Raw genomic sequence first — 14,037 nt, 5'->3', positions numbered from 1 at the left:
AGAATTTTTGGGCTCAATTGTAGGTCATTAAATTGAGGATTAGCTGTCTACATCATCCTCTTTTAACGAACCCTAATCCAGAGGTGGGTTCCTACCAGTTCGGTCGAGTAAATAGTAACTTGGCTGGACACATGCCCGAACCAGTTCTATTGGTGCCGCCATCTTGTTTTTGCTTCTGCGCATGCGGGCACCCAAAGCACGTCCCTGAGCAAACCAGTAGTAGAAGAAGCCGTAACCCACCCCTGCCCTAATCCCTTGCGGGGTGAAGTCTGGGCAACTGAATAGGAGCTAGCAGAGTGTTTACTGGCCGGATGACTTTCCTGTTGCCATTGCGGAGTTTTCTTCAGCAGATATATTCTCATTGTGCCCAGAGAGAGAAATACCTGCCTCTACCTAGGATTGAATTTACAGCCTGCTGATTGTGAGGTGAGAGCTCACAATCACTGCACCACTCGGGGATTAGCTGTCTACGACGCAGATAAATAGGGGCGGAGCATGGAGGAGTGGCCAACTTCACTTATTTATTTTTGAACCCCTACGCTACTTATTCCTTCTCCTCTTTGCTTACTTTCCAGGGTGGCATGCAACTGTTCGTCCGTCTCCCCCAGGCCAAGCATGATCGACGTTTTAGAAATCACGTTGGGCTGAACCTCCTTGGCGTGCTTCAACACGCGAACGGATTGCTCAAAATTTGCCCGTGGATCGCGAACTTTGCTGCAAGAAAAAAAGGTATGCAAAATGGTTTTAGCCCAACGCTGAGTGGATCTTAGGTTCGTTGCAGCTCTGGCTGAGTTTGATCCCTGCACGGAGACCCCAGAACATTAAGAACAGTGGTTCTTCAGCTTGCTACTTTCAGATGGGTGGACTTCAACTCCCAGAATTCCCCCAGACCACATTGGGATTTGCTGACAGGAGAGGTGCAAAAGAAGGAAAAAAAAATCACCGTATTTTTTAGAGTATATGACGCGCCTCCCCCTCCCCGAAAAAAATAGCAATAGCAGTTAGACTTATATACCGCTTCATAGGGCTTTCAGCCCTCTCTAAGCGGTTTACAGAGTCAGCATATCGCCCCCACAGTCTGGGTCCTCATTTCACCCACCTCGGAAGGATGGAAGGCTGAGTCAACCTTGAGCCGGTGAGATTTGAACCGCCGAACTGCAGCTAACAGTCAGCTGAAGTGGCCTGCAGTACTGCACCCTAACCACTGCGCCACCTCGGCTCAGGTGGGCGAAAATTTGGGTGCGTCCTATACACCGAATGTAGCCCCACCCACCAGAGGCCAAAAACGCAAGGCGTGGAGTCAGCAATGGTCTGCGGCAATCCCTGCAGCCTGGAACAGCTGATTGGAGCACTCCGATCCACCCGCCAATCAGCTGTGCTGAATCAGGCTGCAATAAGTGCTGAAGCTGACCTGGCTGGTCAGAGTTTACAGCAGCAATCGCATTCAGAAAGCACAGTAACTGATTCAGCAGGATTCAAAATAATAATAATATACAATACATTACCAAAAGCAGGTTTTCCAAGGTAGCAGTAAATACAAGCAAAACACAAGCAGTTTCACTTTCAGTTCTGGGCTAAGCCAGGCTCCTCCGTCTCCTTGTTGCTCACACTGCAAATACTGTTTCAGACTCCAAATAGCCCCCATTGGCTGACTTAGTTGCTCTGCCTATTCATTGGCTGACCTTATTACTCTGTGTCAGCTGAATACCATGGATGCTAGTAGGCAGAGCAGAATTTTTCTTATTATTTTCCTCCCAAAAAACTAAGATGCATCCTATATTTTGGAGCCAGGGGTGGGTTGCTGCTGGTATTACTGGCGGTTCGGTGGGTGCAAAAAATAAAATAAAATGCTCCACACGCAAACACATTTGCTAATGCACAGGTTTGCGCATGTGCAAAACTTTAAAAAATGGGGGGGGGGATAAATGTTTGCAATGAAAATTGTTCTGCGCAGACGCAGAACCAAAAAACAAGATGGTGCTGCTGGAAGAGGAGGAGGAGGAAGAGGAGGAGGAGGAGGAGGAGGAGGAAGAGGAGGAGGAAGAAGAGGAGGAGGAGGAGGAGGAGGAAGAGGAGGAGGAAGAGGAGGAGGAAGAGGAGGAGGAGGAAGAGGAGGAGGAGGAGGAGGAGGAAGAGGAGGAGGAGGAAGAGGAGGAGGTGGTGGTGGTTATCATGCATATTAAGGACTGAAATAAAATCAATACTATTCTATGTGCCAAAATTCTGACCTTTAAGTATGTCAAAATTGTGGTCTGCAGCACTGGCAGTTGCTTTGCTGGCAAGATGTCATGGGGAAAGAGGAAGCGTGCGCTTAAAGTGGATGTAAATATAACTCTGTTGTAACGTTGAGGTTAAAGGAATGGGAAACTGCCGCTGTTGCTATGACAAGTTGGCAGAATCTTTAAAGTAATAAAATGCTGGATGGTGAATTGGGGTCAATTGGCCTCAAGCTGTCCTCTTTTGATTGCTTGTCCAATGGACCCTCATTGCAATGTGATTATGTTGTAAGACTTTCGATGGGTCCTCATTGTAAGTGCTGTTGTGGTCTGTTGACCGCCCGTCCCTCCAACAGCCAAAGTTGGGGTTGGGAGTTGGGGTCAGAATCAAGGCAATCTGAGAGCTCCGAGGGGGAAGAGAGAGGGAGAGAGAGAGGGAGAGAGAGAGAGAGAGAGAGGGAGAGAGAGAGAGAGGAGGGGGGAGGCAGAGCCTCTTGGCTTCTAGGTGCTCGCTAAGAAAGGATTTTTCGAAATGACAATCAGATCATTAGTATTTCTTATAATTAACATGCTCTGATGCTAAGGAGTTCTACTCCCCCTCCCCACCTGAAAATAACTCTGATCCAACTGCCAGTTGCCTCACATTCCGTTACCTCAGTTCAAACTGGTGGACGTTCCACTCCTTCACTCAGGAGCGGCCTGGAGCTCCTTACAGTACTAAACATCGGTACCTCACCAAAATGTCTAAGCCTTCCACTTATGGAACTGCTTCCGGACTCTAGGCGGCGGGAGTGATATTCCCTTATGCATTTCTATCGCAGTGGTGAAAAATCCGGATTGAACCGGATTTTTCTTGCATTGCCCAATCCCATAGTTTCGTCGCGAAGCATGGATATCCCGCTTATAAGGTAAAGGTGTAAAGGTTCCCCTTGCACATATATGCTAGTCGTTCCTGACTCTAGGGGGCGGTGCTCATATCTGTTTCAAAGCCGAAGAGCCAGCGCTGTCCGAAGACGTCTCCGTGGTCATGTGGCCGGCATGACTCAACACCGAAGGTGCACGGAACGCTGTTCCCTTCCCACCAAAGGTGGTTCCTATTTTTCTACTTGCATTTTTTACGTGCTTTCGAACTGCTAGGTTGGCGGAAGCTGGGACAAGCCAAGGGAGCTCACTCCGTTACGCGGCGCTGGGGATTCGAACCGCCGAACTTTCTGATCGACAAGCTCAGCATCTTAGCCACTGAGCCACCGCTTCCCTTCTACCCAGCTAGTACTCATATATAAATTAAAAATATATTAAGAAAAAACAAAACCAATGTCCCTTGGAACGAGGGCATTCTCAGGCTGAAAGATCACCTCTGCAATTCGGGAACGGTCTCCACATTGTGGGCATAGACATCTAATCCAGACGAAGCCACTTTCTCCACCGCGCCGAGATCCCCTCGGAAGTCCGGCGTCAAGCATTCAACCAGAATGTTGGGATTCCTGCAACACACAAGGAAGGTGTGTAAACTTGCACAAGAGTCAACAAAACCTCTTCAGGGAATCTCTTTTCAAAAACAGGGAAAAGTTTTTGCCTTCGGCGTATCCGTGTTTCCCCCCCTACCTTTCTTTTAAGTGGGAGACGGTCTTGGCAAAATGTTCTGCGCCTCCATCGGAAAGATCTGTAAAGTTTGTTTTAGAAAGTTTATTTTTATTTTTATGCCCTTATATATAGTCACATAGTTATTATTCCTATTTATCTTTATCGCTTTTACATATTTGCTTTTCCATATAAAAGGTTAAAATATACATTCTGGATTGCTTTCCCTACCATCCCATACATCTATTTTGCATTATCACCACCCATTTTTTTTTTCTTTTCAACCTCCCTCCCTTCTCCCTTCCTTCCTCCTCTCCTTTCCCTTCCCTTGCCTCTCCCCTACTCCTCTCTTCCCCTTCCTCCTCCTGCCCTCTCTCCTTCTCTTTCTACCTCTTCCCTCCTTCCTCTCCTTTCCTCTTTCTTACTTCTCTCCTTTTTCCTCTTCTCTCCTCCTCTCCTCCTCTTCCTATTCTCTCCTCCTCTTCCTATCCTCTCTCCTTCTCTTTTTATCCCTTCCCTCCTTCCTTTCCTTTCCTCTCTCCTTCTCTTTCTATCCCTTCCCTCCTTCCTCTCCTTTCCTCTTACTTCTCTTTTTCCTCTTCTCTCCTCCTCTCCTCCTCTTCCTATCCTCTCCTCCTCTTCCTATCCTCTCTCCTCTTTTTATCCCTTCCTTCCTTTCCTTTCCTCTCTCCTTCTCTTTTTATCCCTTCCCTCCTTCCTCTCCTTTTTCCTCTCTTCTCCTCTCCTCCCCTTTTCCTTTCCTTTCCTGTTATTATGGTTATCACCACCCTATTTTTTTCTTTTCAACCTCCCTCCCTTCTCCCTTCCTTCCTCCTCTCCTTTCCTTTCCCTTCCCTCTCCCCTACTCCTCTCTTCCTCCTCCTGTCCTCTCTACTTCTCTTTCTACCTCTTCCCTCCTTCCTCTCCTTTCTTCTTTCTTACTTTTCTCCTTTTTCCTCTTCTCTCCTCCTCTCCTCCTCTTCCTCCCCCTCTCCTTCTCTTTCTATCCCTCCCCTCCTTCCTCTCCTTTCCTCTTACTTACTTCTCTTTTTCTTCTTCTCTCCTCCTCTTCCTCCCCCTCTCCTTCTCTTTCTATCCCTTCCCTCCTTCCTCTCCTTTCTTCTTTCTTACTTCTCTCCTTTTTCCTCTCCTCCTCTCCTCCTCTTCCTACCCTCTCTCCTTCTCTTTCTATCCCTCCCCTCCTTCCCCTCCTTTCCTCTTTCTTCCTTCTTTCCCCTTTCCTCTCTTCTCCTCCCCTCCCCTCCCCTCTTCCTTTCCTTTCCTGTTATTATGGTTATCCCTTTTCAACTCTGAACTGTCAAGACGGATGGATGGATAATCAGGAAAAGGTCAACAGAAGAAAGGCATAATAATAAGGTAAATATTAGTAAATATATATAAGAAGGCAGATCAGGGGATGGGAATGTGAAAGGAGACAGTTCAATAATATTATTAATTGCGAATGTAATCTAATGTTGGGAATTTAAAATGTTAATCATTGGGGAAGGGGAATTTGTGAGATATTTTTTGGGAACAAGAAATAGGGCAGTGATGATGAACCTTTTTGGTCATTTTTTGAGTAAAAAAACTGTCTGAAACCATGCCAAAAATGGCCTAAAAACAGCCTTGAAATGGCCTGGAAAATATTCCGAAAAATGGCCCCAAAACAGCCTAAAAACAGCCCAAAAATGCCACAACAGATGTTCTCTAACAAAAGACTCCCTTTTCTTTTTTGCATGTGTTTATGGACTTATGGAGCCGAGGTGGCGCAGTGGTTAGGGTGCAGTACTGAAGGCCACTTCAGCTGACTGTTATCTGCAGTTCAGCGGTTCTAATCTCACTGGCTCAGGGTTGACTCAGCCTTCCATCCTTCCGAGGTGGGTGAAATGAGGACCCAGATTGTTGTTGGGGGCAATATGCTGACTCTGTAAACCGCTTAGAGAGGGCTGAAAGCCCTATGAAGCGGTATATAAGTCTAACTGCTATTGCTATTGCTTATTTCTAGAAATAGGGAAAATTAAAACAGCAAAGGAATAAATGGAAAATTGGAGAAATCCACTGAAGATATCCCAAAATTACTCATGTTGCCTAAAAGACACAGAAATACCTGTAACTTGAGGGAAAACATTAATTACCTGCATTTTTTTCACCTTTTGAGGTTTTTGTATACAGGTGGTCCTTGATTTAACACCATTCATTTTTTGAAGTGACAACGGCACTAAAAAGTGAGCTGTGACCGTTTTTCACACTCACGAAGTTTCTAGCATCCCCGTGGACATGTGATCAAAAATTCAGACAACCTGGCGACTGACTTGTATTTATGACGGTCGTAATGACCCGGGGGGTGTCATGCGATCCTCTTTTGCCACCTTCCAACAAGCAAAGTCAATGGGGAAGCCAGATTCACTTAACAACCGTGTGGCTGACGTAACCGCAGCAATGATTCACTTAACAACGGTGGCAAGGAAGATGTTTAAGTTTACCTCTGTCGTAAACCGGGGAAAATTCTCTTAACAAATGTCTCGCTTAGCCAGAGCAATCCTGGGCTCAATTATGGTTGTAAATTGGTATATTATTATTTGGTTTTCTCGCCGGCCAAGTAACACAACATACCATCCCTGTCCACAGAGGTCAACACTACATAATCCAGTCCCCATTCTGCAATTGCTTTTGCCGTGTTATACGGTTCCTCGGGGTCCAACGGGGGAGGGTTTCGTGATGTCTTCACCGAGCAGAAGCGACAGCCCCTCGTACACGTGTCCCCCATTAGCTAAAATAAAAAAGAGACGAGGGTGTTTTTTTTCCCATCTAAAAACCCCCGCATTTTTTTTCCAAATTATTTGAACTGCCTGCGTGTCTGACTGCGAACGATGAAATACCTCCATGCCGGATGGCATGGAGACCAGAGGTATCAGTCTCTGGATTCAAGAATGGGAAAGCGGCAAATTTGGTAGTGGGGGCCATCAAAACTGGCAAGATGGGGCTTGGTGCTCCCTGAACTTGGTTACTGTCTTGTAGACGTTTTGTTACCCAACTAGGTAACATAATCAGTGCTAGAAGGATTTGGAGTTGGAGGAGGAAGAGAACAACCCTGGGGTCCTTGGTGCTCTCTGAGCTAGGTGGCTTTCTTGCAGATTTCATGACCCAACTAGATAACTTCATCAGTGTTGAGAGGGAGTGGGGTTTGTGGAGAGGAGGAGGACGAGGACGAGGAGGAGGAGGACAACTCTGGGGTACTTGGTGCTCTCTGAGCTTGGTGGCTTTCTTGCAGATATTTCATTACCCAACTAGGTAATATCATCAGTGCTAGAAGAGAGTGTGGTTTGTGGAGAGGAGGAGGACTGTGGGGTCATTGGTGCTCTCTGATTGCTGTGGCTTTCTTGCAGACATTTCACAGCCCAACTAGATAACCTCATCAGTGCTAAGAGGGAGTGGGGTTTGTGGAGAGGAGGAGGAGGAAGACTATGGGGTCCTTAGTTCTCTCTGAGCTTGGTGCTTTTCTTGCAGGCGTTTCATTACCCAACTAGGTAACATCATCAGTGCTAGAAGGGAATGGGGTTTGTGGAGAGGAGGAGGAGGACTGTGGGGTCATTGCTGCTCCCTGATCGCTGTGGCTTTCTTGCAGACATTCCATGACCCAACTAGGTAACATCATCAATACAGAGGATGTCATCTTGTTTGGATCAGGAAACATCTGCAAGGAAACAGCCCACCTCAGAGAGCATCAAGGATCCCACAGCTCAACAAAGGGCCCCTTCTGGGGCGGCCGAGGGCACATCCCAAGGAGGACTCCCCCATCTGAACTGTCAAGTTGACCCATATACTAAAGTGCTTGGGTTGCTTTGCAAGGTTCCTGCCATTTTGCTAATTTTGACACTCCCTGCATTTATGCAATAATATGGAAAGGGCGACTCTATGGTTTAAATCTGGGTCTTTCTGGATCTATTCCTTAATGTTGGGGCCCACCAGATGAACTTACCATGATAGTGGCTGTAGCGGTAGCATATTCTCCTCCCCCCCAGCATTCCCCAATGTTTGGACACCTGGCCTCCTCACACACCTATGTATAAATAGAATTAGAAGATATGTGTTGTTTATAGCAGTGATTCCCAAACTTGGCCACTTTAAGACTTGTGGACTTCAACTCCCAGAATTCTCCAGCCAGCTCAAGAGTTGAAGTCCACAAGTCTTAAAGTTGCCAAGTTTGGGAACCACTGGTTTATAGCAACATAACCAAAGGAGAAAATAAGAAATGCAAATCTGAAGAAGCTAAGATCAATGTAGAGATGTCATTAATTTCTTTATTTCTTTTTTCTCAATAGATTTTAGACTGTGTTTGTTAAAAATCCATACTGTGTACGGGTTCTGGGAAGTCGGGGAGGGAGGAGGGAGGGAGGGGTATACATTAGGCTAGACAAGAATTTGGTGGTAAACTAGAACTATTTTGACACACACAAAAAATTGTACTCCGATGTCTCACTGATTGAGGAATGATGAAATGTTTGTTTTAAAACTTTTGAAAAAAAAAAAAAGAAATGAAAATCTGTTGTAACTTTGAAGGTTAAAACTGAAGATATTGCTTAGGTATTAAGAAAAAAAATAACTATAAAGATGGAAAATAATGGAAGAGAATAATTTGGCTGAAAGGGAAAACAAAACGATGGTGTAAAATGGACTACGTAAATGAAAGGACGTAAAAGACCCAGAAATGCTTCGTTTCTATAATATGTACAATTTATATTAAAAAATAGAAAACCTTGAATTAAAAAAAAAAAGTTAAACCTAAACTGGAAATTTAAGGGAAACTTTTCAGGAAGGATTTAAAATGGATTTTTCACTTAAGTGTCCGAAAAAGCTACTGCGGTTGTGTTATCTCCTTCACATTCAGCCCAATCACATCTCCTTTATATAGGAAGAAAAAGAGGAGAAAAATAAAAAAATTCCGGAACAAGTGTTGGTACTGACACGATACTTACCGTATGTAGATTTAAATGGCGCAACGTGTTCTTCAGTTTATTATAGTTTTTCCCAACGGGGATCTCGGTTTTCAACCAGGGAGGGAGCCATAACCTAAAAAATAAAAAGCTTATTTTAGTTCACCAATTATCTCTGTTTTTAGAATTTATTTATTTTTTTGTCTTTCTGAATCAATCCTGTTTTGTAAGTCCACTGTTCACATTCTCAAATTCTTCTTTAATTACACTTCAAACAAATCCATCCAGGAATGATGTGGAATTTTATGCAGGGGGGGGGGGGTGTTGGCTGATTTATTTTTATATAGGTAGTCCTCAATTGAGACAAAATTTCTGTCAAGCCCCACTCCATTTCATAATTAGGAAAGAAGACTAAGAGACTCCATGGGTTGGAAATCAAAAGTACTTTTACTAATTATAAATGGTAAGTGAGCAGTAGCAAAGCAAAGTCTGATTAATATGGCGCGAAAGCAATTGATATATAGAATAGCCCGTTCCCCCCCCCTTAGGATCAAAGCTCCAGTCCAATCATAAGTCCTTCAAATGTCAGGTGTGAGATAACTTCAAAAAGACAGGCCGGACGATGGAATGTCGAGGCCGTTGATGCAGGCGGGAAACACATACGCATGCGCAATCCCAACGACTGGTACATCCTAGAACATTCCTCCAGCACATCAATTAACCCCTCCCAAATACAAGCCCCCCCCCTTCCCGTTTCATGGCAGCTGAAGCAACAGCAAGGCAGAAGCTGACAATTTCTATTGTTAAGCGAGGCAGTTGGTAAGGTTTTTTTGTCCCATTTTACAACCTTTCCTGCCACGGTTAAGTGAATCACTGCAGTTGTTAAGTTTGGCTTCTCTTGTTAGGAGGTCACAAAAAGATTGTTATATGAACCTGGGACGCTAAAACCGTCGTAAGTATGAGTCAACTATCTGAATTTTGCTCACCCACGTGGCCCTTGGGCAGCTGCAATACTTGTAAGGGTGAAAAACGCTTGTGCAGAGGTGGGTTCCTACCAGTTCGCACCAGTTCGGTAGAACCGGTTAGAAGAGGTTCCACCAGAAAGCAGGCCACACCTACAGAAGAGGTTCCAAAAAATTTTGAAACCCACCACTGACACACACACACACACACAGACTCACACAGAGAGAGAAAGAAAGGAAAAAAGAAAGAAAAAAAGAAAAAAGAAAGAAAAAGTGAGAGATGAAAAAAAAGGAAAAAGGGACAGAGAGACAAAAGGAAGGAAAGAGAGAGAGAGAGAGAGAGAGAAAACACATGGCCGGCAAGCCACTCCTACCAGGTCACATGGCCGGCAAGCCACTCCCACAAAGGAGGCCACACCCACAGAGTAGGTTCGAAAAAAATTTGAAACCCACCACTGTCCTTGTGTCACTTTTTTTCCTATTTCATTGTAACTTCAAATGTTCACGAAATAAATTGTTGTAAGACGAAGACAACAAAACAACAGAGAAGAATGCAAAATACGTGATAGATTTCTTAAGGCTTCTACAGGTTTATGACACCCATCCAATGGCACCATTTTATTATTTACTAGCTGATAACTCGGCGTTGCCCAGGTATTCTTACACGTTGAAGCATTTGTCTGACAGGGAGCCATTGGGGGGGGGGGGGCTTTCTTCTTCCTATTCCCATGCCCATCATCCCTGCCCTCTCCCTTCCCCCTCACATGCGCTCCTCTTTCTTGCCCTGTTTACGATCCTGGCACCTTGCCCCAAATCCATCAGGCGCTTCCCCGTTGGTCCACTGGAAAGCGGACGTCACGGCTGGCTTTCCAGAGGAAGCTGCAAAGGAAGTGACGTCACAAACAATTGCCGCTCTAGGACGCTGCACTCGGTCTCCTTAATAGCGTAGGCTCTCCCTTCTTCCTCCCATAACATCACAAACGATTGCCACTCTAGGATGCCGCACTCTCTCTCCTTAACAGCCCAGGCATTCCAGAGTTATGCTGGAACACACAGACACAGACACCTGGGAGTGGGGGAGGATTGTAACCAAACTTGGTACACAGATGACTTACCCTCTGGAAACAAATACTGGGGAGAGCGGTGGGAGGGGGGCGCACTATTTGTTTCCAGAGAGTAAGTCATCTGCGTACCAAGTTTGGTGGAAATTGCTCGAGGAACTCCAGAGTTATGCTGAAACATACATACATACATACACAAAAAAGAAGAAAGAAAAAGAAAGAAGAAAAAGAAAGGAAGAAAGGAGAGGAGGAGGAAGGTTTTATTTCATTCTGCTAAAAGAGAATCGGGGAATGACAGCCCCTCTTATGACTTGTGGACTTCAACTCCCAGAAGCCCACAAGTCATAAAAGGACCATCATTTCCCCCATCTCTGAGCCAAAAGATGAAACGCCAACAGGCTAAGGTGCGTTTGAATGGATTACAAGAAACGAGGCTGAATATTTCTTTGTACCTTTCTCCTTTTTGACGCTTTAAATTGCCTTTGTATTCCGCCCACTTGGCTTTGTCCGAAAGTTCCCCAGATATGAAATCTTTCAAATCGGGTCCCTCTTGAAAATGTCCCATCTGGGCTTCTGGCAGCGAATTCGAGCTTGAAGTCCTCAGCTGGTTTCCAAACACCTGGGGGAGAGGAATAGATGTATGTATGTATGTGTATGTATGTATGTATGTATTACATAATATATATAATTGCTTTGCAAATGTAATATACAGGTAATCCTCGACTTATGACCACAATTGATCCCGAAAGATATGTTGCTGAGTGAAACAGTTGTTGTCATGCCCCCGTCAGAGCCTGAATCCGAGGAGGAAGACGAGCTGGAACTGGAGCCTATGCAGAACAAACATGAACATGAGAGACGGAGCTCAGACGATGAGCAAGAACCACCTCCTCCTGATCCAAGAGCACCGAGAGTGTAGAGAAGGCGAGAACAGCGCAGACTGACTCAACTACTCAGGAGGAGGGCACTCCTCCCCTCTTCACAAGGCACACCTGGGGACTGAGACTTAGGGAGATGTTGGGAACAAAAGCTGAATTATTCATGGAGGTTTTTGTGCCGTTGCCAACACTGAACATTTCCTGGACTTCTTGCTTTATTTCTTGCTTCCTGGATTAACCGTCTTGTTCCTGTGCTTCCTGGACTCATTGGCTTATTTCCTTACCCCATTGGATGTTGTGCTCACAGCGCTGTGCTGGATTACTTCCAGCCAGAGGCTGCTGGAGTGGTGAGTTCGTGTGTGCGTGTGATTACTTTGCTCTGGCACTTGCCAGAAACGTGGGAGTGGTTGGGGGAAAGTTGGAGCAATAAAGGGTTAAGTGATCTCTGCCCCACCTTACAATTTTTCTTGCCACTTTAGTTAAGCGAATCACTATACTTGAAGTAGTAACACCGTTGTGAAGCGGACCCAGCTTCCACCTTGACTCGGCTTGTCAGAAGGCCGCAAAAGGGGATCACACAACCCAGGGACACTGCAACCGTCATAAATATGAACCAGTTGTCTGGCAACTGAGTATAAAATCGCATGATCATGGGGATGCTGCAATGGTTATAAGTGATGTGGCCCGCTAGTTGGCCACAACATGGCTGATAGCAGACCATGTTGGCTGGCAGCAGACCCGCACGATGAGGAGGTTGGGGAGGAACTTGAGCCAGTTCTGGATCCTGGGGAAGCTTCGTTCCCCGAAGGCGCATAGAACGCTGTTACCTTCCTACCAAAATGATCGCTGTTTTTCCACTTGCCTTTTTATATGCTTTCAAACTGCTAGGTTGGCAGAAGTAATGGGAGCTCCCTCTGCTACACAGCGCGAGGGATTCAAACCACCAAACTGCTGACCTTTCTGATCGACAAGCTCAGCGTCTTAGCCACCGTGTCCCTCTGTGAATAACAGAGGACAAGGAGCCGACTCGGGAAGCAAAGCAAAGGTGGACGCTGAATGGCCCCTCCCTGGCTGGGGAATAAATAGAAGGAAAGAGGAGTGGTGGTTGTAGGAGACAACAGTTCGTATTTCTGGAGATTTTGCTCATTGTGTTTCGTGCATCAAAGACTGCTTGCCAGACTGAGGTTTATCTCTTTCTCTGTTTGAACTGGCTTAATTTGCAGCCTCCTGGCTGGGAGCTCACAACCTTGAATTATGATAACGAGCTGCTAAGGACTATTGATTCAGTTAACTTCTTGCCTGGACTTTCTGTGGGTGAATGCAGCTAATTCCCAAGTTTGTAAGTAAAGAGGGGTTTTTCTTTGCGGGGAGTCCGTTTCTGGCTTCTGCGAAGGCCGAGTCAGAACAATAACAACTTTTTTCAGTGACAACTTTGAGCGGTCACTAAACGAACTGTTGTTAAGTCGAGGACTACCTGTATAGCCTTTTTCAACACAGTAGCTTTAAGAAGAAAATTAGCTTGAAAAGCTTCCCTCAAATAATTAGAATTGATCCCACTGCTAGTTATACCAAAAATATTTCTTCTTTTCCTAGCAGAATATGTCACGGGGCAACAGATAGTCCTCGGCTTACGATAGTTCATTTTTAGTGACCATTCAGAGTTACAATGGTCCTGAAAAACTGTGGCTGGGTTTCACACTTACAACCTTTGCAACATCCTCCCGACCACGTGATCAACATTCAGAGGCTGGTTCATACTTATGATCGCTGTGGTGTCCCAAGGTCATGTGATCACCTTTTGCGACCTACTCACAAGCAAAGTCCATGGGTAGGTTCACTTAACAACTGGGTTGCTAACATCAACTGCAGTGATTCACTTAACAACCACGGCGAGGAAAAGTAGCAAAACGGCGTAAAACCCACTCGACAACGGAAACGTTGGGCTCAATTGCGATCATAGGTCAAAGGCTACCTGTACTTAGCTTGCCAATGTCTGCTTGGAGCGTTTTCCCCTGCCCTGGGATCTCCTGGTGGTGCCCCATCCACCTGTAATCCAGATTAGATGCGATTACGCTTTCCAGATCAACCCAGGTCGCCTCCTCGGTGCTGGATTTCCGCCAAGGGCGACCGGACGGCCCTTCCTACCTCGCAGGGACGTTGTGCGGCCAAGGATACCGGGGCAGCAGCCTCGAAACGGGGGAAACGGGGCAAACAGAGCGGCCTCTCACCGGTTTGCCTTCCGCTACAAGTCTCGTGAGGCTCCTCGGGGCGAGGGCAGCGCAGGGGAGCCCGCTACCGAGGAGCCACATGTCGGTTGTCCTCCCAGCCCGGCCGCCGCTCCACCGACACCGTCCCCGGGGCCGAAGTCCCTCGATGGCCAACCTCGGCGCTCGGCTAGTTTCCCC

General features: G+C 46.0%; 1 protein-coding gene across 1 annotated transcript in view; it reads right to left on the bottom strand.

Annotated features, from left to right (window-relative positions):
• The window catches only part of LIAS (lipoic acid synthetase), an 18,470-nt gene extending 4,433 nt beyond the window's left edge, over positions 1-14,037 (bottom strand). Inside the window, exons 1-8 of the mRNA XM_032224111.1 lie at positions 13,861-14,037; positions 11,207-11,373; positions 8,774-8,867; positions 7,777-7,857; positions 6,411-6,567; positions 3,822-3,879; positions 3,572-3,700; positions 569-714 (exon numbers count right to left, since the gene is read on the bottom strand). Coding sequence (XP_032080002.1) covers positions 569-714; positions 3,572-3,700; positions 3,822-3,879; positions 6,411-6,567; positions 7,777-7,857; positions 8,774-8,867; positions 11,207-11,373; positions 13,861-13,941 — 913 coding nt within the window. The 5' untranslated portion in view covers positions 13,942-14,037. The remainder of the gene's footprint in view (positions 1-568; positions 715-3,571; positions 3,701-3,821; positions 3,880-6,410; positions 6,568-7,776; positions 7,858-8,773; positions 8,868-11,206; positions 11,374-13,860) is intronic.

This window comes from Thamnophis elegans, chromosome 9 (genome assembly GCF_009769535.1).
Source record: "Thamnophis elegans isolate rThaEle1 chromosome 9, rThaEle1.pri, whole genome shotgun sequence".
Taxonomy (NCBI): Eukaryota; Metazoa; Chordata; class Lepidosauria; order Squamata; family Colubridae; genus Thamnophis; species Thamnophis elegans.
This window is presented reverse-complemented; position numbering and strand designations above follow the sequence as displayed.